Source organism: Ambystoma mexicanum, chromosome 2q, assembly GCF_040938575.1.
Source record: "Ambystoma mexicanum isolate Mex_15411 chromosome 2q, UKY_AmexF1_1, whole genome shotgun sequence".
In the NCBI taxonomy this organism is placed as follows: domain Eukaryota; kingdom Metazoa; phylum Chordata; class Amphibia; order Caudata; family Ambystomatidae; genus Ambystoma; species Ambystoma mexicanum.
In genome coordinates, this window is record NC_090924.1 from 691,464,940 (window position 1) to 691,491,754 (window position 26,815).

The 26,815-nt window shown below is 46.3% G+C and overlaps 1 protein-coding gene across 1 annotated transcript in view; it reads left to right on the forward strand.

Moving 5' to 3' along the window:
* The window catches only part of C2QH16orf96 (chromosome 2q C16orf96 homolog), a 576,891-nt gene that overhangs the window by 502,969 nt on the left and 47,107 nt on the right, over positions 1 to 26,815 (forward strand). Inside the window, exons 13-15 of the mRNA XM_069647906.1 lie at positions 3,632 to 3,782; positions 4,631 to 4,727; positions 18,751 to 18,843. Of these exons, the coding sequence (XP_069504007.1) occupies positions 3,632 to 3,782; positions 4,631 to 4,727; positions 18,751 to 18,843 (341 nt within the window). The remainder of the gene's footprint in view (positions 1 to 3,631; positions 3,783 to 4,630; positions 4,728 to 18,750; positions 18,844 to 26,815) is intronic.

Genomic DNA, 26,815 nt, shown 5'->3' on the forward strand with positions numbered 1-26,815 from the left:
TCTTTCCTTCCCTTTTAAATGTCTGGAGTGCCATTTTGCTCCCACTTCATTTTCTGAGCTTAACGTGTCTGGAACCTATTGCGAGTGGTGTGGTGTATTAAAAGTGTGATTTTTAGACTGCTTTACTTTAGTGAGATGTTATACAACTGATGTGTAAATAAATGTATATTCTTTTACTCAGAAACCTTGAGTCAGTGTTTGTTTGAATCTGTCTTTGTGTAACTATCGATAATGCTCACTTACTCTTGAGATATGTCTGGCTGCTCAGCCATAGCTACCACTTTTACTGTGTAGTACAGGCTTGTACCAAAGGTGAATTTGTACTGTCACTTGTAGTCTTAATTGTGTGTGGTGTTCCGAAAGGGTACTGCATATAATTCTGCCTAACAGTGGGTATAGGCAAAAAAAATTGAGCTTAGGTATGAACATATTAATGATGGGAATGGCCAAGCGTTAATGGTAAAATTATTGTAATGTACACTAATTCTTGAACTAACAAGGTGTATGTATTTTTTGTCTTTGTCTCCCTCTCCTTTATTTTTACCTTTCGTTCTTTTCCCCTGGTGATTATTTTCTAACTTTAATGGCTTAATTGTTTAGAATATGGGAACCTGGTGATTGCCTCATCATGGTGTGGATATGTGATAAACATGTATCATTATGGACTATGTAATATGATGATGAATATAAATCTTATTAACACCACTATACAGCCCTGAGGAAAACCTGCAAAAGGTTGAAACATGTGTCGGCTGTACTAAGCACAAAAGTGCTCTAATAAAGAACACATAGTTACAAAAACTGGAGGTGGAAATCGCAAATTATTTTGTATTACTAAACTGATTCACACATATCTATAGCAACCAATGGCCTCACCTGATCACCTACCCAAGTCTTCCTCAAGGCATGTTTGCCTTAATCCTGAAAAGCAGTCGCAAATCGAGCGGGTTCTCCTGGACTCTACAGTGCTGCAGGGAGGGCTGCTGCCATGACGGCTGATTCCGTTCCCAGAGGCTGTAGGGATCCGGGATGATGCCTCTCTCAAGAGCTCCTCCCAGACTCGACCCACAGCTGCCACAGGGGCATAAGCCGAGCTCCCACTGATGTCATAGCAGACCTCTGTTGAGGGCCGCTGCACTGTCCACCATTGTGGCCCTCGACTACACTAAGGTATTCTGCTGGAACACCCAGGCCAGTCCAGAGAATGTCGCCCTCAGATCCCCAGAGACGATGTGGTCAAGTCTATGCTGCGGGGGCCCATAGAGTGCCTCTATCATCATGTGGGAGCTGTCGCTGAGTGGAGCCTCACACGTGTGCAACCACTCTGTCTGCCATCTGGGCATCGCCCTGTGCATTTAAAAAAATACATTGCATTTTGAGGTTGTTTACTTTTTAATAGGAATAAATAATGAGATAGTGAAATGTGATATCACAAGGTAATCAATCTAGTTCCCCCTCACTCCTCTCTGAATGTTGTGTGCTGTAAATTAAATGCAGGGGGAAGATGTTAAAGTGGGTGGCGGTTGTAACAACACTAAAAGTTCTGCCTATGATCAAGGCTATACCGAACCATCTAGCCTTTAGAAAATCCTTGAAGACTCTGCTTTTCTAATTTCCTTGGGGCCTAGTGGATGGACCACCTCCTCTCTCCTCTCAGCGCCAAGATGCCTTTGGTGACCGTGCGCTCTAAAAGTTCAAATAACATAACATAACAAAAGTCGGGCAGAGCTGGGCCAGCATCCCCCTTCTCCCAGACTTGCCTCGCCTCTAGCCTCTCTTGTATGAGTGACTATGGGCCCTAGCCTTGGGACTAAAGATACAAGTGAAGGGGTATGGGAAGTTGTGCCACATTTGCCATACAGAACCCTCAGCCTTCTCCACTGCCACCTTTGCTGCCACCATGGATCCATTTGTGCAATGAAAACATTAACGTAGCATCTGCCGATTAGGCTGATCATCCTTAACCACCATCTCCAAAACACCCACCCTCTGACTCTACTGATCTGAGGGTGAGAAGAGCAGGCTGCCAAAGAAGGACTGTGTCCTCCATTAACACGGAGGATATCGAAAGAGGACACTACATCACCCTCAGACTACAAGCGATGTGGAACTCACCCACAGACTACAAGCGATGTGGGACACCCATCTCCATTATACAATTGCTTTCTAGCCACTGCAGCCATGGGAGGTGTGGGAGCCATGGGGACCATCGCTGTCAACATTTCCGCACATGACCTGGAAACAGCATAAGGAAACGAAGTGGAAGGAGGGCAGGTTGCATAGTTTCGGCATAAAAGTACGCAAACGCATGGGATTTTCTGATCCAGGTAGTGGCAACTGAAGCCTTCTATGCCCACAATGATTATGGCCATGGAGGCTATTTGAATAATTAAGTTAAAAGTTTTAGAGAGGCAATGTTTCATGGTCAGATATGTCTGTGGTTAACAATTTCGTTTCTGGAGGTGACCTTATGTGAAAAGAAAACAGAGTAAGTATGAGTCGACTTTTGCCGGCAATATATTCTAGTCATGATTTTATGCTGCGCGATGATGTGGCTGCAGTAATCTATTGTTCAGAGCCAATTCGGATAGGTTAATAATGTACATCACATATTCTTTTAGGATGACTAAATATTGTAAAACGAATACACTGGGTGCATCTGATGTGAGATACGTATATGGAATCATGATGCTAAAACACACATTTAAAATGAAGTGAAACTGAAGAGATCAAAAAGAACAATTTATGATTAAAATGATTATGAATGGTGATAAATACATGAATTAAAAATAAATTAAAACTGTAAAAAATAACCTCAACTCACTGTAATAAATTGACAATTTTAAACAACATAGCCACAAAATTAACAAACGAAGGTACCAACACTAATGTATGAAATAAATTATAATTAAAAATGAAATGTTATTGTTCATTTATAGCACGCTTATATCAGTGATTGGTTTCCAATTGCGAGGTCGGGATTTGAGCCATTGTTGAGAAGTGTTGTCTTGCTCCAAAGACAAACGTGTTGCCCCTGAGCTATCCTTCCCCCCCTCACAATATTAAAAGGAAAAACACTGGTCTCTCTCCTCGCAACTCCTTTCCGGACCTGACCAACATTATGCTTCACACTGTTTATGTTGCTTCTTTGGATAAAGTACTTTTACATTTTAATAATCTTCTTTTCAGTTTTAAGACATTTATAGTTGTCAGTATTTATTTGCAATTAGTGTTTAATATAGATTACAAAAAATGTTTAATGACATTTGTTTTTCTTATATGGGTATATGAATTATAATTCCTTCTTTTTGCTTTATTTTTATTGGAGTTTTTCTTTCTGTTTAAATAAAAAATTCTATTCTCTCTGCTTGGCACTTTTGAGATCACTAGTAATGTTTACCTTTTCTGACCTTGCATCATAATGATTTGGACTCTCCTGCAATATGAGCAATGACACATCATTTCTATTAATTTTTGCAACAGACTATTTCCTGCAGCAGGATTTCAGCACTCTAACATGATAATGCTCTTCTGTAAAGCCATGCAAGTTATTTTTCTCATATTGTCCATTAATGTTTTGATTCTGTTTGTTCCAAAAAGCTAAACATGTGATATTGTTTCTCCTCCCTAGTGAGCAGTTCTTTGACGTGATTGACCAGACGATGCGCCACTGCGGTGTCTGGCCATGTTCCTCTAGTACTTCTGGCAAGCGGATATCAAAGTCACAGAATCTAACAACGCTATATCCTTACGGGGACCCTGCATCTGTTAATTACAAAAATGTGAGAGCCTGTCCATGCTTAGAGTCCAAGATTTTCTTCCAGAATCATTAGACTGCAGTTAAGGAGGGTTGCTGCTGAAAGTCCTGATGCGCAATCCACAGATGTCGTTGTCTCAATCATTATCATTTTTAGGTATCAGTCACAACTTAGAAGTGGCACTTGAGGTTACCTTGTTTTATAATACAACACAGAAGGTGGGAAGGCTGGTTTGTTTTTTTCTTTCCAGAGGGCAAGGATAAATAAGAAGGGGTTTAATCTGGAGCTCTGGGCAGGGAGAACGAAATGCTGTTCTGACCTTTATGTTGAAGGATCTGATGTTAAGATATATTGAATGAAACTGCACAGCTGCCTAGATTTCTTCTTTCCTTAGGGAACAGCATTATGGTGGGGATGCAAGTTCCATATTCTTAGCTTTAGTCTACTTCTGGTTCAAGTTTGTACATTAGACCTTGCCTTCCCCGCTAGATCATGTGACTTGCAAGACTCTTCTTTCCAGTTTGTTGTGCTCATCTCTACTCTTGTGTCTTTCATCCTATGGCTCTTTCTGCCTGAGCATCCAGCAGCCTTCTCCCCAGACCCTCCTATCATGTATTCAGCATTCTGATGTATTCTTATATCTGGGATCAAGAGCATATCTGCCCAAGACCTTACTGGCCTTAATAGTAAAGATTCTTCATCCTCCAACGTGTAGGGGCTAAAGTGAACTAGAACCCCCAGCCCCTGGATATACATGATCACATTCCTACCTGTCCTCACTGAATATTTTCCTATTTTATTCTCTGCTTTATGTGCACTTTTCAAGGACATGTGTGGCTAGGCACTTACTAACATGCCTCATCGCTTTCCAGAGTGAAGTAGATGTCATTGGAGTTGACGGTGTGCTGTACAAGGGAAGACTTGAATCCAAGAATCATCGGCACACAATGCCAGAAAGAGACGGCCCAGGTAGCGTACTGAAGAAACTAATGCCTAGTATAATTAATGCGTACTAGAGGAAAGAGGGGCTCCAGACATTAGAGAGGCAGAGACCCATGGTGTTATGTTTGTTATGTGTTTCACAGGTATTCTGCAATAGCGACATAACATGGTAGTAGTGAAGTCGGTGTCGTCTGTAATCTAAGGCCTAAGCTAATCGGATTCAGAGAGTGAATCACCATCCGCTGGGTCACCACATGCAACACGTCGTGGAGGAAGCACGCATAGAGAAAAATCGACGAAAATCTGCAAACACATGGTTGTGGGAATTGCTCCTTCAACTATGATAGCATTTATTTGGGTAATAATAGCACGTATTAGCATATGGAAGTCGTTGGTGTCCTCCTCTCAGCGATTCTGAAAGTTCGGAACGCAGTCAATAACCTCTGCTATTGCCTGCATTCCAGACATTCTGATGTCAGGGGCTGCCAATAAAACAAAATAAACCATGTCATAGCATTCGACAAACCACAATGAGATTTCAAAGGAAGATTTCTTTAATCAAGGCACTGCAACCTATCTTAACACAATAAATTGAAAGCTAAAACATGTAACAATGTGTTCACTTTTGTAGCTTTTCCCATGATAATAACCCCATCTGTAGTCTTTAAGCCTATATTATTACAGTGATCATAAGCACAAGTAGCCTGGAATAAAGCTCGATGCAATAGCGCGATGTTAATATTGCCTGGGATAATGATCCTTTCCTAATTTATGGCCCTCGTCTTCGCCTTGCGCCTTAATTTGGGAGCAGATGATTATCCTGCCATAATGGCTCCCCCGGTCTATAAGGCTATATTAGTACAGTGTTCATAAGAATGACCAACCTGGAATAAAGCTGCTACTAAGGATGCAATATTATTATTTTTATTGAGAGCTAATAAGTGCAAATGGACCACTTATGTAATTCTTTATGGAGCAAATTAAGTACACTTCAGAAACTCAACAGTCTGCATGGTAGCCCATGCCGAGGATGGGAGAGGAGAGCCTTGCCTCCTCCTGTAAATGTTCAGTAGGCAACCAGAAATGTTGAGGAATAAGCACCAGTAACCTGAGATCACACCATTACATTTAAGAAGAGAAAAAAGGTATTGAAGCATATGCTGGGCCTAAGTAAAAAAGGAACTTTATTCCAGGAGTGCATGAACGAGGAGTAGGGTTGGAGGATCTCAGTAAATATGTATCTTTGACCTTACTACTGGACTTGGTGTCCAAGAGACCACAAAAGGGGATGGTAGTATGAAGTGGAAACTCATCACAGGAACACCAGTTATTATATGATAGGTTATTTATAACATGCTTAATACCCAGAGGTTTCTAAGCGCAGACCCGGGGATGGAATCCATATTGCTCTGTGTCAACTTGCTTCCAAGGCAAGCACGTTGCCCCTGAGCTATCCTCCTGAGCCAAAATATCAATGGAGGCTCAGGAAGGTACAACCCCAAAGGCGAACAAATAGACAGGGATTAAATAGAAACAAAGAAATCACTGACAACACTACCCTTTCATAGGGCCCACTTGGTGCCATGATCTTGATGAATACACATAATGCCACTGGTGCAGTCTTGGAGTGGTGTTAAGTGCAAAAAATCAGAAGTACTATGGTCACCATCTGGGAGTGGCCTCAGGCAAGGTGCAGCATATGCATCATGTGTGGGTTATAGATCCTGTGCCCAAGTTAGACTTTTGCCATCATACTTATCTATCCTCTGCTTACCTGTGGCAACGTGCAAACTCAACTTGTGCTCCCACCATAAAGGAGCGGCAGAACCAGTTCCCGCTGTAGAACAGATGCATGTCACTACATCTCACCTCCCGCCATGAGCCTCTTACCTCAGGATTTCAGGTTCTGGGGTATCAGGTATCAAGTTGGTCTGATATTGCTAGCCGGTGCGAGTGAAACTGCACGGCAAAGAAAACCTCCACCCTACACCACACCTGCTAATGGAGCTTTAAACACCATAATTTGTTCTTTTTTTACCAATATTTGCAATATTGGGTTGGCTGAAGCATCTTAACAGGTTTACATCTCAGAAGGCTCCAGACATTTCCAGACGTGCCCCTGTACAAATCAAAATGAATAGGCTGAAAGCCTTGGATGTAACGTTTAGGTGCTCTGGCAGTTTACTAATAAACCTCAGAGAAAACATTCTTAGCTATCCCACAGTCAGTGATGTGGAGAAAGCAGGCTAGGTTTGCAAAAGCTTCAAACAGACCAATAATATATTACTTGTGTCCTGTCACGCTCTGCAGAAGCCACAGACGTGCTCCGGGTAGGCATATCCTATAGCTCATCTTTTTACTCTTTGATTAAACACATTTTCAAAAAAGGTGTCACTCCGGCTTTATACTGACCTTAATACCTCCAGCTGATTTACAAAGCGCCCCGTAGCCTGTTATTAAAAAGTGTGCTCAACACTGCATATTTATTCAAAGTAGCCAGATAAGAGCTGATGCCTCTGTCCATAGATCCTATTGGGCCCTTCAGTGTTGTCAAAATGCCACTGGTGCAGTCTATGTGCTATACATTTTCTAGGACCACAATTGCAATGGGTTGGGTATATTATGGTAATCTAAAAAATGAATGGTCAATATTGAGGAGAAAAGCGAATTGTTCTAGAATTGGACATTGTGATGAGGTTGGGTGATGGAGTTGGAGTGCCATGACTCACGCCATGATGTAGGACCCAGAGCAGGTACACTGGGGATCACTCAGTCTCCCCAGTTAACCACCTACATTGGGAACATTAAGGAGTTCCAATCCCTAAGTGATTCCAAAACCCCTGACATCTTTTCTATGAATTTCGAAATTGGCCCTTTACCAGAGACCCAGGTAGAGAAATTGATAAAACCTACACACTAGCTGAGCCATGGAAGAAGGGAATAAAAAATCCAGAGCCCTTCAGTAACCCGCCCCATGAAGCCAGCTTTCGTTTTACCAAAAAATAACCTGTCTCTGCCTGTAGGCACGCTGCTCATTTATGTTTGGCAACAATAGTAAAGATCAATGAGAGCCTGATTCCTTCCAACTAAGATCCATGGAGATATCCACTGTTGTTATCAACTGAAGCGATAGACTGAGATAGTCAAGGAGATTACTTTGTTCATGGACATGGATCACAGTGTATGCTTGTCTGGGGAACCACCGCCTCAGATCCAAACGGATCCAACAATTCAAAAGAGAGCACCTGGTTTTCCGAAAGACAATCTGCACATAATACACTCTCCTATGCAGTGGTTTTACCGCTGGTGTTGCAAGGAAGTGAAAACAAGACCGCTGCCACCTTGCTAGGAAACTGCAGTTCTTGGGGCAGCGTTGACAGATGCCAGGAGCTGGAAACAGGTGGAGGTTTTGTGGTTCAAGCGCAGGAGAACCCTTCACAGTGCTTGCACAATGCTGCAGATAATCACGCAATTAATTGGCTCACCGGGTGCCCTCCTTACATATGAAAAGGTTGCAGAAATGGAGAAGAGTGTAGGAATTAGACGTCAGAGGCAGAGTGGTCAGAAGAGTGCATGGTGAAGCGTCGGGGAGAATAGTAGAGGAGGTGAAGGTGGTGAAAGGATATTCTAAAAAGATGGTGAGAGAGAAAAACAGAGGTGGGGAGGTGAAGGAAAAGAAGGCGGTGAGAGAAACAGCAGATAATGCTAACTCACTAGGCCCATTCCCTATGTTATCTTATGTTGTGTTATATGAATTTATATAGCACACGTTCACACAAGGGCATCAGGGCGCTCACCAAACAGGAAGATCAAACAGGATAGAGTAGGCTAAGTTCACAACAGAAAGGTCTTCAGAGCTCTGCAAAAGTGGAGATGGTTGGAGGTAGTGCGCAGGGACAGGCGGAGTGAATTGAATCAAGAAGGCTGATTCTCCAGAATAGGGTCTGGCATGGATTCACATGCTCATGAATGTTCCCCGTCGTCAGGCTGGGAATCCTCGGTAAAGAAAAAACCAGCATCAGTTTCGTTTCTGATCTATCTTTCTTAGTAGTAACCAATCACTGGTCTCTGGGTCATACTGCCCCCAGCCAATGACTGCCCTCTCCCCAAGCCCCACCCCTGGCAGCCATCCTCAGATTTTTACTGCACGTTCAAGTGTTGGGAGTCCTCGTGCTATAGCTCTCAAGCTTTTACTGCATTTTGCGCTTTTTAAAAGAGATTTATCTCATTTTTTGGTTTAATCGAGCGTCAAGCTCCAGCGTTTCTACTTCCGATCAACAGGGACCCGTTTCGGATTTATCTACGCCCCTCAAGAGTGAAGTTTTCGTCGAGTTACGATTCTTGGAGGATTTCAGAAGTTTCTGAGGCCTACCTCGCGGACAAGAAGAACATGGCCCAGGAGAAGGGAAGCTCGACTCCCAGGAAACTGTTCAGGATCTGCCCTGGATGCAACCTACAAAATGTGTTCAAGGAGGACGAGCATTGGAAATGCCTTTACTGCCTCCACAAGGACAAAACACACGTGGAAAAGGACTGTGCATTTTGCACGAACAGGTCGGATCAGACTATGATGGATCGTCGGACTCGTCTCTCCAAATGCCTGGAAGGCAAGAGCCCAGCAGGTGAGAAGAAGAAGAAGTCAGAGCGGTCTTCTAAGTCCTGTGAGGGCGCCCCGGCGACAGGGGCCCAACAGAAGGTAAAGCACTGTGAGTCCGCGGGCACCAGGAGTGCCGAACGGTCAGGCTCCTCGGCTGCCAGGCAGGGCGCACCTTCAACAACGCCATCAACCGCGAGCCAACGCTCTGGCTCGGGGAAGAGAAAATCCGAGAACCCGGCTAAGCTTCTGGAGAGGCCCCGGTCGATCTTGAAGGAACTGGCCGAGGGGGAGCGAGGCAGTGACCCTGCCCTAAGGTGAAGGCCTCAAGCACACCCAAGGTGGTGAAGGCCTTGATTCACCTGGCTAAGGCCTCTATTGAGGGAGTCGCTGCGGCCCTGGCGAAGCCTGTGGAGGCTATCTCAGTGGAGGCGACCTCGGGGCCCAGAGTTTCCCTGCCTCCGCGGAGGGAATCCTCTTTTAAGCCCATCGAGAATACTCCCCGTGAAGACCCCGGTTGAAAAATGGACACAACATCTGAGGAGGAACTGACTGAGAATTTGGAAGAGGCCCGGTCCCACGGGACGACGAGAGCGAGGGTGGCAACGACGATGAGGTTCCCTGGAGGAACAACCGTCGCTCCAGGCACTGGCCTCCTATCTCCGATTCCTCAGGCGTCCCCGCCCGACGAGATTGTCTCCTTCCACGCCATGATTGCCAGGGCATCCGAGCTTTTTCAGCTCTGCCCTTAGGAGAAGAAGAAGGAAGGCTTCCTCTACCAACGGCGTGAGGCCAAGAGGAAGACGGTCCTCGCGGTGCCGTTGCCAGATGACATCTGGGACTAGGGACTTGCCCTCCTCAAGAACCCATCCACAACACCTGCCAAGAGGGATCGGTACGAGAAGAAGTACCGGGTCCCCGACGCCGCCCCGTTGTGCCTTAGGGCGCAGCCGACCCGGATTCGGTTGTCTCAGCAGCGGCCAAGAAGAAAGCAGGGGGGGGCATCGGCTTCATTCTCAACTTCCCCACCGGACGGCGAGGGAAAGAAGCTGGATGCTGTGGGACGACGAGTCATCTCATCGACGGTGACGACGATTAAGGCGGCCAACGTCCTAGCGATTGTGGCCCGCTATGACAGAGAATTGTGGTACAAGATCGCCCCCCTGTTGGACTTCCTCCCGGACGACAAGAGGGCAGAGGCCCTGGCGATCCTACAGGAGGGTGAGGTGGCGTCGGACAACGCCATAACTGTGGCCACAGACATTGCCGACACCGGTTTCTGCCAGTTGGGCAACAGTGTTTGCCTTTGACGGCGGGGGTGGCTCAAGGCGACGGATTTCCGCCAGGACGTGCAAGCCAAGGTTTTGGACATGCCCTTCGACGGGAGCAATCTGTTTGGAAAGACTGTGGATGAATCGCTGCAGGCCATCAAGTCCGACACGGAGACGGCTCAGGCCTTGGGAGTTCTGCAGCAACGGCGGCCACCCTTTCGGAACTCCGGAGGCAAGCAAGGAGCCTCCAAAGGATTCGGCGGCGGCTCCTCGACCTACCGTCAGGCGGCCCGCTCCTCGTCGCAAGAAGCCTACAGGGGACGAGGCAAGTCAGGTGGATCTTGCCGTTGTCGCCAGGGAGGCCAAGGTGGCAAGGCTTCTTCCAAGCAAGACTGAACCGCCCGTCGCGTCGGGCCCCCACCGAAGCACCCCGGTGGGAGGCCGGCTGACAAAGTTTGTCAGCGTGTGGGAGTCCATCTCCACTGACCGTTGGGTGCTGGATGCCCTGGCCCCTGGGCACACTTTGGAATTTCTAAAGAAGTGCCCCCGAATTCTGCCCGTGGCCAGGAAGGAAAACCACGTCCCTCAACTGCTGTTAGAGGTAAGGGCGATGCTCAAGAAAGGAACCATCGAGCTTGTCCCAAAGAGGCTCTGGGGCTCCGGAGTATACTCAAGATACTTCCTCGTCAGAAAGAAGACAGGAGGTTGGCGTCCCATCCTGGACTTGCGTCGGCTAAACACATACATCAAGGCACAGAAGTTCCGGATGGTCACCCTCCAGCACGTGCTGGTCCAGCTGGAGGAAGGCGACTTCCTATCGTCATTGGATCTGGAGGATGCGTACTTTCACATCCCCATCCTAAAAGGACACCGAAAGTTTCTCAGGTTCGTAGTCCAAGGGCCGCACTACCAGTTCAAGGCCCTCCCATTCGGATTGAAGTCGGCGCCCAGGGTGTTCACCAAGTGCCTAGCACCAGTGGTGGCGCAGTGGCGCCTGCAGGAGATCCACGTCTACCCCTACCTGGACGACTGGCTAATCCGAGCAGGGACAAGGGACCTCGCCGTCGAACACACAGCAAAGACCGTCCGGCTGATCACGGACCGGGGATTCTCCATCAACCTCCCCCAAATCCCACCTGGTTCTGTCGCAGGTCGCGCTGTTTCTGGGAGCCAAGCTCGATACAGTAGCGCAGTTGGCCTCGCTGTCGGAGGAAAGAACGCAGGCCATCCTGGGCAAGGTACAGCGTCTGCCGGCCACGGACGTGGCCAGAGTGAGGTCCTTCAAGTCCCTTCTCGGGATGCTGTCCTCTTGCATCTATCTGGTGCGCCTGTGCAGGCTTCGGATGCGTCCTCTGCAGGAGTTCCTCGACGCCCGTTGGACGCAAGCGACGGGCAGCTTCGAGGACAAGATCTCGCTCAACAAAGTATTCCGCCAAGCAATTCGATGGTGGGGCACCCGCGCGCATCTCGCCGCAGGCACGGAGTTTCAGAACCCAGCATACCAGGTGACGGTGACGACGGACGCCTCTCTTGAGGTGTGGGGAGCGCACACCAGAGATCTTCAAGCGACAGGCCTATGGCTCCCAGAGGAGAGGCCGCTCCACATCAACATACTGGAGCTCCGAGCAGTGTTCTGGCCCTCAAGTCATTCCTCCCGTCCCTCAAGGGCAAGGTGGTGAGGATCTTCACCAACAACACCACCACGATGTTCTATATCCGGAAGCAGGGAGGAACCGGATCCCCAGCCCTGTCCAAGGAAGCCCAGGATCTGTGGCACTGGGCCTTTGCCCATGGGATGTTTCTGGTACCTTTCCATCTAGCAGCCAAGTGCCAGAGGTTCGCCAGAAGGTTCCCCCAGCCGAGGAGCATGGGTGATGCTTTCTCGTTCCCCTGGGACGGCCTGTTCCTGTATGCGTTCCCGCCGTTGCCGTTGCTGCTCAGGCTCATCAACCAACTCAAGAGGTCCCGGTGCAGGATGAATCCTCGTTGCACCGAGGTGGCCGAGACAGATATGGTGACCTTCTGGACTTGTCAGCGTCCCCGCCAGTGAAACTATCGACGGACGGAGATCTTCTCTCCAGAGAAGGAGGCGCCATTCTTCATCACGACCCGGAGTCGCTGAACTTGCAGGCCTGGCTTCTGCAGCACTAGAGTTTGGAGGGTACGATATCCCGGCTGACTGCAGAGAGGTTCTTGCAAAGGCCAGGGCGTCCTCAACTCTCAAGGGCTACGGACACAAGTGGAAGAGGTTCTCTGGCTGGTGCCGTGCACAGAAGATAAACCCTCTACGGATTACAGCCCCTCAAGTGCTACCGTACTTACTGTCGCTGGCCAAAGCTGGACTAGCTCACGCTTCCATCAAGATACATCAGGCAGCGATTTCCCGATACACCAGAACTGCAGGACGATCTTCCCTGTGGTCTCATCGCCTGGTGAAGGAGTTTATGAAAGGACTGTTACATTTGTTCCTGCCGGTGAAGGGTCCAGCCCCGGCGTGGGAGCTCAACGTGGTGCTGACCAGGCTCATGGGCCTGCCATTCGAGCCCTTGGATTCGGCTCCATTGAAGTTCCTGTCGTGGAAGACAGCGTTCCTTGTGGCCATCACCTCTGCATGACGCAGGGGAGAGATTCAGGCCCTTTCCTGCAAGCCTCCATACTTGACTTTCCACGAGACAAGGGTGGTGCTGAGGACGCACCCCTCCTTCATGCCCAAGGTGCCATCGGACTTCCATCTCAACGAGCCCTTGGTTTACCAGTCTTTTTCCCGTCGCCTTCGTCGCCGGCCGAGAGGACTTTGCACTCGCTGGATGTAGCTAGAGCGCTGAAGTTCTACGTGGACCGAACAAAGAGTTTCCGGAAGACATCACAGCTGTTTGTGAACTTTGGGCCTGTGAACCAAGGGAAGGCTCTCTCGAAGGCTTCCATTTCCAGATGGCTCTCCGGCTGCATCATGCACTGTCATCGGTTGGCAAACCGACCGTTGCCCGGCCGTCCGGGAGCCCATTCGACCAGAGCGATCGCTGCTACCACAGCGTTCTTGTCTGGTGTGCCCCTGCTGGACATCTGTAGGGCTGCTACGTGGAGGTCGACGCACACCTTCACGAGATTCTACTGCGTCGACCGGGATTCCAGGGAGGAGTCCATACGAACCCTCCCTCCTTCCCCCCTGCAGCTCTTCACTTGGTCATACTGCCACTTTGCGTGCTACCAAATCTGATGATGGCTACCCGGGCCGGGGCTTGGGGAGAGTGCAGTCATTGGCTGGGGGCAGTATGACCCAGAGACCAGTCATTGGTTACTACTAAGAAAGACAGATCAGAAACAAAACTGATACTGATTTATTCTTTACCGAGGATTCCCAGCCTGACGACGGGAAATATTCATGAGCATGTGATTCCATGCCAGACCCATGCCGGAGAACAACAGTTACAGGTAAGTAACTTGTTCCTTGCGAACAAAGAGATCTCGGGGGAACATAAGGAAGGAATTTAGTTTGCAGGTATTCAGCGCCACATTTATAAAAAGCTCTGTGCACAATACAGAATGACTAAAAAGGACACGTTTCTCAACAGGAAGCCAGTGAAGGTGGCAGAGAAAGGGTGACATATGTGCGCCAAAAGGAGGGCAGGTTACTGACCTCACTGCGGCATTCTGAAGGAGCTGCAGACGGCGCACAAGATAAGCAGGTTGAGTCAGATAGGGTGCGTTGCAATAATCAATATTGCTAAGCACAAGGGCGGCTACCAAGGGTGCCTGAAATTTCAGAGGAATAAAAGCAGGACTTTCCATAAGATTTTACATTTGCAATGGCCTGATTTACAGACGGAGGCGACCTGGTCACACAGAGAAATAGAGGAGGAGATTTGTACCCCCAGATCCTTAACAGAGGAAGCAGGGGAGGGGAATGGGGCAAGAATGGCAGGCCAGAATTCAGGGGTCCATAAAGACAGAGGGTTGGAGGTGCCAGCAACCAGAACCGCTGTCTTTTCACCATTCAGCTTCAGCCAGTTCTCGGCCATCCATAAACCCAGGTCTTCAATGCACTCCTTAAGCCGTGCAGCAGTATAAGGCCTGGGGAGATCCAGACGAAGCATAATCTGCATGTCATCAGTGTAGGAGTAACACAAGAAGCCATGGGAATGGATAAGGCAGAGAAGTGGCCGAATATAAATGTTGAACAAAGTAGGAGATAGAGCAGAGTCCTGCCGGACACTGCAGGACAAGGAAACAGACCTTGAGCGTAAGGTAGCAAGAAAAACAGACTGGGAACGGTCAGCCAGAAAGGCAGAGAACCAAGCCAGGACCTGGCCTGACAGACCCGCAGAGGACAGCTGGGTGATCGGGTGGGATGATCGATCAAAAGCAGCTGACAGTTCTAATAAAATCAGTGCCCCGATGCCACCATGATCAACCAGGTGAGGAAGGTCATCAATCACGGGCACAGAAACTGACTCAGTGACCCTCCTAGGGCGAAAACCAGATTGAAAAGAATAAAAGAAACTGGAAGATTCAAGGAATCAGGAAAGCAGGGGGGAGACCAGGGATTCAAGAAGCTTCATAAGAAAAGGGAGGGGTGAAGTAGGGCGGAAATTATAAAGAACAGAAGGATCTAGAGAGGGTTTTTTAAGCAGGGGATTTACTAGAGCATGTTTGAGGGCACTAGGAATATAACAAGAGGAGAGAGAGAGGCATTAACTGCTGATGTAATCAGTGATAACAATGTTCCCCAAAATCTCCTTAAGAAGAGCAAGAGGAATGGGGACAAGCAATGAGGCATATTTAAGCTTATGAATAGCAGCCAGAAAATCACATAAAAATAGGAAAGGTAGACCAGTTAACATCGGAAGTAGAAAGAGAGGGAGGATGAGAGGAAGCCACAGACTGCGATGCAGTATTAATACGTTTCTGACGGATGATGTCAATCTTCTCAGCAAAAAAGTCAGAGAGATATTTGCAGAGATCCTGAGAAGGCAGAATCTGTGAGCTGGCTTTGACAGGGGAGGACAGCAAGTGAACCAGATCGAACAATGCTTTAGATTGGTTTATTGCTGCCTCAACTTTCGCACTAAAAAAAGATTGTTTGACTAAAAAATGGCCTTCTGATAAGTAGCAGTGGCTAGGTGGAAAAGAGTCTTATCAGCCACACAGTAGCTTGCTCTCCACTTACTTTCCGCCTGCCTACAAAGAAGTTTATAATCCTTAAGTTCATCAGAGAACCAGGTTTCTGAGGGGCATTTTTTTCTTTTACAAAGCTTAAGAGGAGCCAAGGAGTCAGCAACAATAGAGAATGTAGAAGCCAAAGCTGTCTCGGAGCAAGGCCCAGTCCAAGCACATTGAGAGATGAGGCTAGCCGCAAACAGTTTTAGAACCAAGGTACCAACTGCGTTTAAAAAAGTCCTGTCTGACCACAGGCAAAGTAGCAGCCAATAGTGGAATGGGGAATGGCACAACAAAGTGATCAGACCATTACAGGGAAAGAAAGAGTAATGGTAAGAAAGATCTTGGTGGCAAAAACAAAATCAAGGATGTTGACCAACTGATGGTTAGGGTCAGCAACCTGCTGAGGAAGACCGAGATCTGTCATGGAAGCTAAAAAAGTGGAGATCTGCAGAGCACTAGCCATACTGACAGGGAGATTAAAATCACCAACAATCAAATGGTTGGAAGACTTGAGCTGTAGTTCGGACACAAAGGCAGGAAACTCAGCACAGAAGATACTATCGTAGGCTGATAGATCACATGAAAAGGCAGGGTGAAGGTGGGTGAGACCGCAATACAGACTAATAGGCTCTCCATCCTCAACGTTTGGTCGACCGTAATGCAAGAGATTTTAGAAATGGCTTCATGAATTAAAGTAAGTGCCCCCCTGGATGACTAGAGGAATGGTCGCAATGGACAAACTCATAGTTAGGGGGCAGGGCTTGAAATATGGAAGGGCCCAAGCTGTCCCGGAGCCAGGTCTCAGTCATAAACAGCAGATCAGGTTGAAAGGTATTCAGCAGATCATGACAACCCAGGACTTGAGCAATTAGAGAACAAGTGTTTAATAAAAAGCAGTGTAATGAAACAGAAGGTTGACACTTGGCAGGAGGGGATGCTTTACAGAATCCAGGAGGCCATACAGTCTTAATGGGGGCAAGAAGCAGCAAATCACTGCAGGCCAAGTAGCTAGAGGGCATATGGAAAGGAACATTACCTTTAGCATGTGCCCCTTGCCCGGCTTGCGCATGGACGAGCACAGACAGGCCAGACTTTGGCGCGACTTTGGCGCGCAAAGCTCTAGCCCGCTGTGCTCATCCTCTGCACTTCCGGGGTATGCCACTTAAGTATTGGCACATGTCACACTAGCTCTGTCCCTCCCACTCAGGGAATGAACAGAAAAGACAGACCGTAAAGCATGTCTGCAGCGGGAGCCAGTGCTACATTGCTTTCCTGTTAGGTTTGTGCTTTATAAATCCCATACAGTGGAAGGGGGGGGGCAAGGCTGTGCTGTGAAAATAAATAGGCGGGAGAGAGAGAGACAGGAGAAGGAGGTGAAGGACAAGATGTTGGTAAAAGTTACATCGAAGAAGTTGGAAAGTAGTACAGCAGATGAGGTGAAGCTAGGTGGTGGAAAGGAACATGAAAGAGATGAATGGAGGTGGTAAATGTTACATCAGAGGAGTTACAGAGAGAGATAGAAGTGAAGGAGTTGAAAAGAATAGCAGAAATGGGGGGAAACAATTTAAAGGGGAGGGAGAGTAGAGTATAGTATTTAAAATCATTGAGGAGGGAAGAGTGTAAAAACAGTCTCAGGTAAAGGTAAGAAAGGAAGGGAAGACAAACCAGATCGTCAAAGAGGAAGTGGAGGTGGTGCCTACAGCGAAAGGTGGAGGTCTGTCCAGACATCCCAGTACTGGGGAAGACTCTGCCAGTGTATGGGACCAGCACCGGCCCAGCTATGCTTGCTCCTTCCCTGTGACTTTGAGATCATGGTCAAGACTCTTCAAGTCCTAACCATGGGCCCACCCAAGTGCCTCAACTTTAGACAAGTATAAGGTGGTGGCAGCGACTTCCGATCTCAGCCTGACAAGAGTGATGAAAGACCATTGATCTGCTACCATTGATCTGCTACAACTACCAAGAGAGAAATGTTGGGACACTTAAAAACCCCAAAGGCCTTATTAGGTCTTTTAAAGGCTTGTGGGTGGAGCCTAAGGGCTTGAGGAATAACTGGAAGACCGTGGCTGTCTAGGAAGCCTGAGTAGCTGTGTGTTGAAGTTTCTATCCTGTTTTGAACAGTCCCAACAAATCCATTAGTGTTATTTTGTTTTGTATTAAACCTTGGCTTTCAGTTGTCTGTACCTTCCTCGGATTTGACAACTCACTCACGTTTTCACTAAAACCCAATGCTACTTTTAGTCCTGTGGTACCAACATATTCCTAAATCCTCATTAACCCCCACCTCGCAACTCCAAATAAAACCATTATCCTATTTTCCAAACAGACAATCTCTACTGTTTTTAACAAACATATATTATAGGTGAATTTGTCTGCAATCATCTTTCTACACTCCAAAGCCTGGGTGCCAGCTGCAGAAGCGTGGCAATACTCAAGATGCTTTCACTGTTTCCCTAAAGAACATTTGCAGTTAACTTCATACTATAGGACCACAAACACTGCTAACCAAGACAACATAGAATGAAAAATGCTAATCACTGACCTTCTGGGTCCTCATACCAGTGTCTGTGAGTACATGAGAACTATCACACCAGTGATCACTTCCCCATAGGGTCAAATAAATGACATTAGATGGCTCCATGATGGACATTACTCCATGGACCCTGACTACATAAGATATCACTTTGACAAGAGCCCCTCCTCACTATCAGTCTTTACCTGTGCTCCATTGGGAGATGTTAAACCACTGGCTGCGTTACCACTCACTGTGACCACCTGACCATAATCCAGTGCTGTCGGACATACCACTAATTGATCCTGTGGTGAGAAAGGGCACCTCTGACATTCCTACCCGGACCCTGGCAAAAGGAGCCATCCCACCACTTACAATAACCACATGAAGCATTTGGCGGTGACACTTGGAAACTATCACATCCTCAAGAGTGATCGCTGGCTGTAGCCACACCAGTGGCCAGTGACCATCTCCAATAAATCACAGTGCTAATGCAATTTGTAATTCCTCTAGGGAAAAAGACACCACGTCCTCCAACAAGAAACCTTCCAGAAAGAGCACGCTCTGCAACACCTCATGTTGGCCGAACCAGTCCACCAGTTCCAAGTGAGTATTTCCATTTCCCATTAGTGTGTGAGTATTTGTGTCAAGTTGGTCTAACTATATGCATGTTTTTGTGTTGTACTGTCACACACATAGGGTCTTCCATAACCTTTTCCCAGTGCTTGCATCTCCTGTATCATCAGTTTGATTTGGAGTTCTTCTTCTGCAGCCTGCACTGGCCTGTCACATTTTGTCGATGTTTCCATGCCTCATACTTCAAAAGATTCAATATGTAATGGCAGAATTTCTGAATTTATTTGCCGGGGTTCCGTTCCCCAAATGAAAAGCATCTATGCTGCGCACGGCCGTGCCCTGGCAAATAAGTTCAGGAATTCTGCCATTATATATTGAATCTTTTGAAGTATGAGGCATGCAAACATCTAAGAAGATCAACAGGAATCAATAAGGAATGGCCTTCATTCACTACATTAAAAGGTTGGGACACATGGCAGAGAATGTTAAAGAAAGACGTATTGATTAACTATGAGTCGGCAAAATGATGGAGGGATGAATAATTTAGTGTTGCACACTCACAAGAGTCTGCTGTCGCAGTTCCCTTGTAATTGACAGCAATGCATTTATTTACCATTTATCTGCATTTGATTCATTTGCCTTAATGAACCCTAGAGGGCGAAACTGATTGCCATACAGTTGGCAAATTTTATGTAATAATGTGTCTCTTTAGTAACACACCCCAACAGTATTATTCAGAATATTTAAGTTATTAATTTCAATACAAAATGTTTGATATACATTGTCAAGTGGTTTCACGTATTTGTCTGAATAGCTGTTACCCAAGCAATGTTAATAGTTTGATCTCAATTTTCGAGTACATTTGCTTAATCTTTTGAGAAGCCCTTGCATCTAGGGATATAGATTGGGTTTAGTAGATTTATGTTTAGTCCACAATACCGTCTTTGGGTTGTGGTCAAGGCTGGGATGGGGAAATGTAGTGATCCAAGACTATGCTAATATTGAGATCACCTTAGACTGCCCAACAGCGGGGGGTTCAAGTAGCTAGCCACTGGTAAATGAACAGCCCCCTCATTACTGCCCCAACCTTTGGGGAACAAATAAAGGATGAAATGCCAATCTACTTATCTCCCAATGAGGGTTCAGTGTCTGATGGATTCATACTTTGGAACCCCTTAAGTTCCACCTTTAGAGGTAAGGTGGTTACTTTTGCATTCCACAAGTGCTAATTTAAACAAAGGGAAGAAAGGACTTTAGAAAAAGTGCTGTACAGCGCAGTCCAAGCGCACAACGAAAGCCCCTCTGACTTAACGGTAGAAGTACTTTTGAAAGCGAGACGCTGCCTAGATCATGTGCTTTATGCGCAAGCAAAACCTGTCCTAATAGCATTATAAGAGCATGGAAAGAAGGTTGGTTCCCTGCTGGTGAGTCGTCTGAAGAAGGATGAGGAATGTAGATGGGTCCCATATTTTATTGATGTGGGCGGAATGGTATATAGCAAGAATGAGGAGATCACTGAAGCCTTCATGGCTTTCTAAGAAAACTTCTATAGCCAGGAAAGCCTAACAGGCACCACATTAATGTAAGGTTTTCTGGACAGCATTGACCTCCTAGGCATATCAGTGAGAGAACTGGAATGCTTAGTGACTGCTATAACTACTGGTGTATTTCTTGAAGCCATGAACATAATGTAAACAGGGAAAAGTCTGGGTTGAAGTATATTAAATATTTAGTGGAGTGCTGACTCTTGGCCTCAAAGAAACGTCATACAGATAATATACAGAGAGGCACAATCACAGAGACAATGCTATTAGCACTTATGACTGGGATTCTAAAACCTGACAATGTCCTCACGTACTGTGCAAATTTCTGCCCTATCCCCCTCCTACATGCGAACATTAAGCTCTTTGCAAAAGTACAGAATTATCCATAAGCATCAGACTGGACTTATAGCAGGTCTAGGTATGATATGGAAATGAGACTTATAGAGCACAAGCATACCCCTTTTAGAAGGCATTAGGGCACTGTAATAGGCTCCATATAGCAGAGTCACACCCACAGCCACCTACGAAGAATTATTTGGGGAAAAGAAAGGTGTACACCTCGTCTGAATTCCAGATAGTTGCTAATCATGCACAAGGACACAGGGAGGCCATTCCACAGTTTGGCTGCCTGCACAGTGAACGAGCGGCTGGCCCATATTTCATATTTGAATCTGGGAGTCACAGTCACAAAAAAGTCCTGCAAAGGATGACTATAGCGGTCTGGCAGAGGTGTAACACAGACATTTAGCACTGAAAAAAGAGGGGGAGTGTTATAGAAGACCTTGTGCATCAGGCAAAGTGGCTTAAGCTTGACCTGTTGAGCAACAGGGAGCCAATGGAGAAATCGCAGCGTAGATGAGATATGATGTCTGTGACGAAAAACAAACCTTGCAGAGGCGTTCTGAATGATCTTCAATCTATGAAATATTCGTTTATATAAACCCAAGTAAATGGCATTACACAAGACCAGTCTACTCGAGATGAATGCATTAAGCAGTTGAATCTTATGGAGGAATGAAAAACCGTCCCGAAATCGCTTACGAGATTGGAGATGAAGCAAAACAGGAACTGGCCACCAAGGCTACTTGGCTCTCTAGAAAAATTGAGAAATCAAGCCATACCCTAAGATTCCTTGCCTTCAACCAGGAATTGGACACTTTCTCAGCTCATCTGGCCAGAGCCAGGCTAAAGCATGCTTTGAAGTGTAAGCTTGTCAGATAACTGAGCTGGGAGCAAGGAAGGGCATAACAGAATTAAATTAAATTAAATTTCAATCAGTTGGCAGTCATCCACCCACCAATCTGTTTCAGACAGGTCTTCATATCGCCTGCAGGATCCCCCGCTGACACTCAAACTTAGAAGATCAGCTGGGTGTCATCAGGATAGATATAAAACTTAGCACCAACAGATCTAATTAGGTCTGCTAAAGCCTTCATATGAAAATTAAATAGAAGGGGTTTTAAGGCTGACCCCTGAGGAACACCACAAGGCACAAGTTTAGCCACTGATACAAGAGGGGGGAGAACTACCACCTGCGCTCTATTGCGAAGAAAAGAAAAGAGGACAGCCAAGCCAATGCTGTATTCCGAATACCAGCTGCAGAAAGCCATACTAGCAAAACTGAATGGTCAACTGTTTCGAAGGCGACAGAGAGGGCCAATAATATCAGAGCCCCTCACACCCTATATCAGCCAAACCACGAAGGTCGTCAATCTCTGCCACTTCTGTCAATTCAGTACTGCAGCCCAGTCTAAAGCCCACCTGAGCTAGATCTAGTAATCCATAGGTTTCCATGAATGACTGAAGTTGAGATGCTGCAGTCGCCACCATTTTACTAGGGTACGGGAGTAACAAAATTGGGTGATAGCTGGATAATTGGGATGGATTAAATGCAGGTTTTTTAAGAAGCGGAGTCACTGCTGCTGTCTTCAAGCGCTCTGGGACCATTCTGGTGCTGAAAGAGCTATTAATCAAATGACAGAGATCAGGAGCTATGAGTGACCGCACTTTTTTTTAAAACTTCTTTTTTATTGTTTTATAACATTAAAAAGCAACAACAAAACGGACCCCCGTCCCACCTCAATCTTCTGCCATATCGCTGGTAATCCATCGTGTCCATCCCTCCCTCCTTCGGAGAATCAACCGTAAAGATCCACCAGTTTTAGTCTTTGAGGACACCACTGTTCCCTGAAATCTCCTTTTAGATAGGCCAGAGTCTCTCCCCATTCGGCTGTAAAGTTCACAAGGCTGTTGTTGACCGCTAAGTGGCCCACTCCATAGATACCAACTCCCACATCTTCCTCAGCCAGTCCTGTCTTTTGGGATCGTGGGGACCTCACCTTCTTTAATATCCCTCCCGGACAAGGGTCAGACGCGGACCCAGACGGATGGCGGGTATTCATCACCTCCAACAGATAAGGCTCTGTGATTGAATCAACGGCAACAAACAGCGGATCCCCTGCTGTTACTGGACGAGAGCATTCAGATGCCCATAGGGGCACAGCCCCGAGTACTGGATGGGTTCATTTCAATTGGATTTTAATGATTTTATCCCTGAACGATTGGAGCAAATTGGCACATAAACTCTGCAACGTTACAAGGTTCCAATTTACTGCAGCCGCGGTACGCAATAGGGCCAAATATTTAAGACAATATAACAGAGTTGACAAATGTAATTCACCATCACAAAGGCTTGTTGGAATAATGCGAAGAAAGCCTTTCACATGGTGAGGTGGTATTATTTTAGGGCGGTTCTACATAAAATGCAATGCGTTTGGGGTTTCCTGGGTGTAACACCCTTTATGATAATGTTAGGGTGGAAATTCGTGGTTAATGGGGTGACATCTGCTGAATTCCTTATTTACAGGGGGACAGCTATCAATCTCTCTTTTTTTTGGTATCTTCAATGATCTCACAACAAACTTAACCTGGAACGATGCTGGGATCAAGAGCATTACAGGTGCAGATTGCATTTCCAAACTATTGCATTTTGTGATGACTTTCTGTTGATTGTATCAGAGCCCTAAAACTCCTCTGGGTCTTTCTTTAAGGCTTAGGATGTAAGTACAAGTTGGGCAGATTTCTGTGTGAAATACCCCCATCAGCCATTACCATCTCTGCTGATGGTATTTGACAACATGTGCCCAATTCATATTTTTCCAGAAAAACCACCTCCACCAGTGGTAACCTTAAAAGGTATTTTCTTTTTTAAAAAAAACACTACTACCCTTTCCTACCATCCATGTATTGACAGTTAAAGGTTCCCTTCGAAAGGGAGTAAACATTGCCAATCCAAGAAGGGGGAGAGACCCTAACCTTCAGATCCCTCTGGAACAAAAGGGACAATGCTGGGCGGTTAGATACTGACAGTGGAGAGAGTGCACCTGTAGGTTACTCTGCATATTTCCTATTGTGAAGGAAGTGCATGAAGGCATCTCCTGCTCTGATGTTTTCCTTTTGATAGACCGCCAGAAGCTTTACCTCCAGAGTAATTACATCTGCTGTTGCTCAGCATTTCATCAAGTAATTTTGTGACATAGAGCTGTCTAATCAAGTTGCCCAATACTTCACCTGCCTTATGCCCTCTCGTGCTCTGGGGCCTGCTATAATTGTGGAATCTGCCTGTGAAACCAGCAGAGACATACTCTTCAAAACTGTCTTTGCTGATCAAGCCTTTTATGCTGCTTTAAGACACCTGTTAAGACCCCTGCAGGGGTGAAATGCTGTTGAGACATTGAGATGTCCTTATATGCTGATACATCTTTGGGTGCTTGAACCATATAGAGCCAGCTTGTATCCTTTGAAACGTTGCTTGAGCCCATAAGGAAGTGCCAAGAAGACCACCTCAGTGCTGTTGTGCCATTTAAAGAGTATAAGGTAGTAAGCTAACAGACCAGGTGCCTTTTTCAGGCATCATTGGGCCACTTATCCCCTTTTTATACCTTACCCAAAGATATTTTAAACTATCTTTTTGCAATGTGCACTTTCTTTTTTCTATTTTTGATATACTTACTGTAATAGGTTTCTCAGTTTACCTGCCTGCATATACCTGCAATATGTTTCCCTGCATATAAGTATATACTTATCCAGAGGTACTGTGTGTTTTTCCCTTGCCGGGGTGTGTGATTAGTGTTTATTTTTACTTTCTTTATTGTTTTTCATTATAAACCGGTCAAAAAAACATGCACCCCAAACAAAGCCCAACCCCACCATAACCTACTTGAACAAAAAGGAAGCACTTAGCAATTTAAAAGCAGAAAAGCTGAAACAAACCCCCATCAATTCTGAGTACATGGCTGACCACCAACCACGCCGCCCTCGACCCTCCGACCCCTTTGCATATTTATACACAGTACCCGTCGAGCACACAATAACATTGCCCCTGTTAGCATCATAGTCCTTTAACCAGTCCCCATCCATGCATACCAAGGAGGGCCATGAGCAATCTAGCCAGCTCCAGTCATATCTCCAGTGAGCGGGGAAGCCCCAACTGATATTTCAGTATCACAAGACATATAGACCCTGAGAGGTCCCCAAAAGTCCAATGGTCTGCTCCGGCCTGGTAGGGATACGGCGTATTGTGTCTAACGCTTCTCATATAGATTCATATATTTTAACCATTCCTGAAAGCATGGTGCCCTGCGCTTCCCCCAGGCCCTGGCGATCAAAGTTCATGCCAATATAGATGTCATACAACCTTTTCTCGACACGAGACCCCACTTCCAGCAGTGACAGTAGCCACAGATATGGGGGTATTGTATTTGATTTTGTAGAATCTGGGCCATGGTCCTCTCAACCTTGTCCCTCATCGGACGAATATGTGGACAACTCCACACCACGTGAAGAAAATCAGCCAAGTCATAAGAACACTTAAGACATTGGGAGGATCTGCCGGAATAATACCTATGCAGCCGTGCTGGGGAATAATAAACTTGGTGCAAGAATTTGCAGTGGGTTAAACGGAAACTAGTATTTAAAGACAGGTTACGAGACTTCATACATATTGATTTCCACTGCATCTCCGATAGTTCCCTCCCCAGTGCAGCCTCCCATATGGCCATGAAACTGGACTGCTTGTCCACCTTCTGCTGTTTAATGACCCTATGTAAGGAGGACCCTAGTTTAGTGCAACTCAGAGGCTCTATGATAAACTGGACCAGTGGGGAGACAGAGGGACCATCTGGGTAGTTCGGCCACTTTGCCCTTAGTACTTCACGTAATCTGAAATACACCAACATTATCACAGCTGTCCATTCCCCACTGCCTTAGGAGTATTGCAGGTGACAAATGTATCATCCTGTATTAAGTCCTCAAGAGTATGCACCCACAGCTTCTCAAAGTGAATTCAGAATATCTTTTCAAAAATAGTAGCTACCACTTGCACCCTGTAAATGTAAAACACTGGGGAGTAAAGTACCCCCAACCCTGCTAAACACTTCACATGGTCCATAGCCCTGTACGTGGATTCCACAGGTTGGATCTTAGACCTCCCCCCAGCAGTTCCCTTAGATTGCTCGGGTGTGTGGTCGCAAGATGTGTGGGAGTTCCAGAGATAAGACCATCACCAGATGGAGTATTGTACTTGTGCTGCAATGTAGTATGCGTACAAGCTGGGATATTCCAAGCCCCCTTTCCCATACGGCTGGATCAGTACGTCATACGATATCCTGGCCTATTTGCCCACCTATACCTGTTGCACCATCAGACTTCTCAGCCGTGTCCAGAAGCTGGCGGGAGGCGCATTTGGTACCTTATTGAAGATATATAAGTCAGGAGCACTAGCAACCACCATTGAAGTAGTTAGTCAAGAAGGCTCTTTTTAGCTGTTAGTAGTTAACGTATACTGGCATGAAGGGCTGGGTGACCTGGACGAAATTTTATTATGTATTGAAGAGTGTATAGTGGCATGGGTATTCCAGGCTTAAAGAAGAGGCATGACTTTCTGGCTGATGACTTGAATTCAGATTGCTCATACACATGAGAATGGTATCTCTTAGGTAATAAAGGACTTGGTAGTAAGAAGAAGATAGGAAATGGGAAGAGATGGCTCTAGTGTCTGGACAGTCTGGGTTTAACTCTGTTAAATGACCATGCCTCTACTTTTGCCCCGACATGGTCAAATGTTCACAAATAGTCTCAGTGCTTGATTATGTTTTTGCGGACGAGTGGTTCTGCGTAAGATGCAATGACCTTGAGGTCAATTTTACAACCTACAGTGATCATGCAATGTTGGAAATTACTTTCTCCATGGAACTGATTTTGGGGAACTTCAACCCTAACAAGTAGGCTCTAAAGCTCTTCTTTCCAACAGCAGTGGGAATAGGATTTCCTGGAATAATGGAAACGTGAGGAAAGTTAATTACCAACTGTCCTTATACTTGGCAGAAACCTCAGAGGCATGGAAATATCAGGTTTATGCTCCAGCTTATTTGGGGGAATTTGTAGACTCACTGTTGGTG